Source organism: Notolepis coatsorum (genome assembly GCF_963971535.1).
Source record: "Notolepis coatsorum genome assembly, chromosome: 17".
NCBI lineage: Eukaryota > Metazoa > Chordata > Actinopteri > Aulopiformes > Paralepididae > Notolepis > Notolepis coatsorum.
The window spans coordinates 38424115-38429064 of NC_140181.1; the positions used below are offsets into that span (position 1 = coordinate 38424115).

Sequence of the window (4950 nt, forward strand, 5' to 3'; positions counted from 1 at the left end):
TATTGTGTGAACTACAAGTGATATGTGGTGGGAACATGCTGCGAGTCACGCCAAGTACCTTCAGTTCAACAACCCTGGAGACAAAGACGCAAAGTGTCCTCATTAGCATATAGGGACTGAGCTACCATGTGTTGCTCTATGGTACTAATATGGAAGTAAATCCTTGTGAAAATTTGTTTACTGTGTATATTATACAATGTAACACATACAATATATAAAATCTCTCATTAAACCAACATCCATTAAAATACTTCCCTTCGTATAATCGTTGTCAAATTCAGATCACCCCCCCCACCCCAACCTCCTCCAGTTCTCATGGTGAGTTTCTCTCATGGTCGGATGACAATAGTCTGCCGTCAGTCCAGATGGTGTGCCTGGCCTGACTGCCCTGGGAGTCTCGTGTGGTCTGAACTGTGTTCCTGGGTGAGGAGAAGGGTGTGTGTGTGTGTGTCTGTGTCTGTGTCTGTGTGACTCAGGAGGGGGGGGGGGGGGGGGAGCACGCTTGCTTTGTGTGGCTGTGGCCCCCGGCGTCATTAACACTCAAGTGTGGGAAGCCTGTGACCAAGGCGGCTCCCACGTTCCACTGAGGGCAGGAAGGGAACGTGTGACAGCGGCAGGCAGCTCTGTGTCTGTGTGTGTGTGTGTGTGTGTGTGTGTGTGTGTGTGTGTGTGTGTGTGTGTGTGTGTGTGTGTGTGTGTGTGTGTGTGTGTGTGTGTGTGTGTGTGTGTGTGTGTGTGTGAAAGTGTGAAAGTGTGTGAGAGAGTGTGTGTGTGTGTGTGTGTGTGTGTGTGTGTGTGTGTGTGTGTGTGTGTGTGTGTGTGTGTGTGTGTGTGTGTGTGTGTGTGTGTGTGTGTGTGTGTGTGTGTGTGTGTGTGAAAGTGTGAAAGTGTGTGTGTGTGTGTGTGTGTGCATGCGCGCGCGTGTGTGTGTGTGTGTGTGCGTGTGTGTGTGTGTGTGTGTGAAAGTGTGTCTGTCTGTATGGGTATGTGTAAGTGTGGAGACATCGGGTGGGTGAGTATTCCTCTGTCCCCATAGCTCAGCTACTCTCTGATATATGTGAGTAGATAGTGTGGAGAGAGGCTGGGAATAATGGGAGCTCCAAAATTACTTGGATTGCAACTTAAAAGTGCTATAGATAAATTACATGCTGGTGCTCTTGTGTGACATTTAGTGGCTGAATATACAGTAGCACCTTTAAAATAAAATTTAAAATTAAAACGTAAAAAACATTTGTATACTTTGTACTTTTTTGACATTAGATTAGATTAGATTGTACTTTATTGTCATCATATTTGCATAGAACGAGATTTGGGACTCAAACTTAAGGTGCATTATTGGAAGCAAATATATATAGCAAATATATATAAAAAAGTTATAAAAGAGAAACATTAAATAATATACAATAAAACAACGTTACAATACTGTACAATATACAAAATAACAATATATAAAATAACAACACAAAATAACAATCACAGGGTGTATTGTGTAAACTATGTGCAAACTCCCTAACTCCATTACAGTCTGGTATGGCAACTGCTCTGCCTTGGACCTGGAAAACACCACAGATGGTTTAGTGGTGAAAACCGCCCCAATGCATCACCGGTACACCACTGCAACTGAGCCTGTCCAGCACAAACAGTGTCCGAGGAAGACAGTATCGGAAGGAGTATCATCAAGGACACCTCTCACCCCAACCACAGGCCCTCCTCCCCTCTGGGATCCAGGACCAGCAGGCTCAGGAACAGCTTCTTCCCCTCAGCTGTCACCTTACTGAACTCTGCAACGCTATTATCATAGTGTATTCATACTAATACAACTGTATATAATAATAATAATAATAATAATAATAATAATAATAATAATAATAATAATAATAATAATAATAATAATAATAGTACATACATTAGCTTAGCAGATTTACTCTTATATTTACTATATTTTTTATATATACTCCATATATTCACATGTTATACTACAATACACTTTACTGCTCCTTTGCACTCTGGTTAGATGTCAACATAATTCCGTTGTACTCTGTACTTGTGCAAATGACAATACATTTAATCTAATCTTATCTAACCGAATGTGGTGGAAACATGAATATTGCTGCGTGTCACGTCAAGTACCTCCAATACCGCCAAGTCCTCATTAGCATAGGGACTGAGCTACCGTATGTTGCTTTATGGTACTAATAATATTAGTGGAAATAATCCTTGAAAAGCATGTCTATATACTGTATACAATATATAATATATAATGTAGCTTTAATTTGAGTGTATTTTCTGGGGGTGGAGGAAGAAATCAGGAGGAAAGGGGAAGGATATAGAATCGAATCTATTAAATTGTTTTGATTAATCAAGAATTGATTTATAATCAAATAGTGACCACAAGAATCTAAATGTAATTGAGATTCTCAAAGATTCCTACCCCTAGTATTCTCTGCTACATCTAATAAAACATTATCACCCCTAGTATTCTCTGCCTCATCTAATAAAACATTATCACCCCTAGTATTCTCTGCCTCATCTAATAAAACATTATCACCCCTAGTATTCTCTGCCTCATCTAATAAAACATTATCACCCCTAGTATTCTCTGCTTCATCCAATTCTTCACCTGCTCGCTGCTCCTCTGGTTTGGTCTAATGTTACCATAAAAGCTGTCAATTAATGTGTAATTTAACAAAACTAAATTTGGAAGATGCATTGTACTTGAACTCCAGAAATGCCTATTAGTGTTGCGTAACTCCAGGGATATGATTGTGCTGCGTCAACAACCACAGTGGAAGTAAGTTCCTGTGTTGACCTATTATAATCACTGCCACCGCACCCGGTTACACCCCCACGTGTGTCACGCATACCCCCCCCCCACACTTTATGCTCAATTACGCTCTGGTGGGGCTGACATGACATGAGAAGGCAACGCACACCTCCCTCTGGGGTCACCGTTTTCCCATATCAACACATGCCCTGGTGCAGCCTTCCAGAACCCCCCGCCCCCCCCCCCTCCATGTCTTTCTCTTGCCATTTATTCCTCCACCTGCTCCCGAGGGAGAGAGAGACAACCCTCATTGTCCACCGCGGCCGTAACCACTTCCCTGAGCATGTGGTAGCCCTGTGTTCCTCGAAGCCTTCCCAGCCCTCTCATTGGCCGGCGGGACTGTGAGAAACTGCAACATGCCCAAGACCCACACATTCATATGGAGATTATGGGGTATAAATACAGGGGGCTTAGAGGAGAGGAGCAGCACAGATCCAACTGGCTCCTCTCACTACAGCAAGACTTTCCCCTTCGAAAGCAACCCGGCCTCCATCAGCGATGGCGCCTGTGACTGTTTTTGGACAAATTAACTACTCCAAGGAGCACCTCACACCTACTCACAAGGTAAAAACACTTAACTCTGCGAAAAAGAAAGTCCCAACTAGTCTTTATCATTTTGTTAGAATATAACAAGTCCATGGTTATGTTTGAGTCGTCTAAACCATTCTTTTTTTGCTTTTCTTCAGATGAGGAAACCATTGGTGGAAAAGGTGAGACGCGATCGTATCAACCTGAGCATTGAGCAGCTCAAGGCCCTGCTGGGTCCCGAGTTCCTCAGGCAGCATTCCGACTCCAAGCAGGAGAAGGCCGACATCCTGGAGATGGCCGTCACTTACCTGAGATGCCGGAATCAGCAGAAGCAGCAGTCTGGGTTTGCTGCCCCGACGGCATCCGGCAACGGTTACTCACGCTGCGTGCAGGAGGCCATCGGCTTCCTCTCCCAGTGCGAGGTGAAGAAGACCCCGTCCCACGGACAACTGCTTAACCATTTCCACAGCCTGCAGGTGTCTGGCAAGAGAGGCCATGAGAGTCCCCGCCGCTTCCCCCTCTCCTCCCCGCCCGGCTCGCCGCTCCACAAGGCCGGGCGCTCCAAGGGTGCCAAGGGCCCGGCCGACTGTCTCCTCTGGAGACCGTGGTAGAGACGTTAGAGACGCTTTCAGCATAAACACAACCGAATCTGTGCCGCGCATGGACAGTGTCAGAGGTCCGTCTCTCTGCATCGTTGAGTCTTCATTCATTCCTGTGAAGAAGAAAAGGTCATGGTCTGGTGGTACCCTTGTTTCTGGAAGGAACAGAACTGACCATTATTCAGGTTCTACTGAATAAGTACACTACACGATGTAATGTTCCTTTATGTATGACCCACATAGGGTTGAAACTATTCGGGTGTCTGAGACACTGTCTGTTGATTCATGTATTCATATTGAAACTTTTATACGTATCTCAAGTATCACTGTTTACATTGTTATACTGTACATTGTTTCAGTTTAGTGTTAGCATTCCATACATGGATCAAATTGATCTATTATAACTGTAAATCCTATCGTGATTATGATGTAATACTTTTTATGTAACCATTGTTTGGTTATGTTTAAAGAATAGTGATGGAAATGATAACTATTGATCATTAGCTGAAATATATATTATTTGTATCTTCAAATGAATACCTTTTGTAAAGGGATTTTATGATGTAAACATACAGTTTGATTTCTTCATTGAGAAGTTTTGCCTTTGAGCAATTGTAAAATAAATCTGAAGCTTCATTTGAAGTTTGTTGGAAATTTAAAGCAACTTTTTTCTTACTCCGAGGAAATCTTGAGACCTGAACATCAGCACAAAGCACCCAAAATCAACATCAGCAATTATAAATGCATCATGAATTATAATCTGGATTTGTCAGAATAAACCTACCACACGGTTGTTCAAAGCTTAGCCAAGTACTAAATTAAATTAATAGATTTTGACAAACTATATTGTTTATGTTTATACTGTAGAGCCTAAAACAGAATCACTACTACATTTGCAACAGTCAAAGCTATGTTAGCATTATGCTAGCAGGCAATGTTGAGTTGGCTACCAGGGTGATACTATTTTTCTTATACAATGTTTCCTTCATATTCACACTA

The 4950-nt window shown here is 42.6% G+C and overlaps 1 protein-coding gene across 1 annotated transcript; it reads left to right on the forward strand.

The window, feature by feature from the left end:
• Positions 1-3322: 3322 nt before the first annotated feature.
• Positions 3323-3963, forward strand: LOC311244013 (transcription factor HES-5-like; the record flags this gene model as incomplete). The annotated part of the gene is made up of 2 exons (XM_084333422.1): positions 3323-3388; positions 3511-3963. The coding sequence occupies 2 exons, from the start codon at positions 3323-3325 to the stop codon at positions 3961-3963; spliced, it is 519 nt and encodes a 172-aa protein (XP_084189548.1).
• Between the last annotated feature and the right edge of the window lie 987 nt (positions 3964-4950).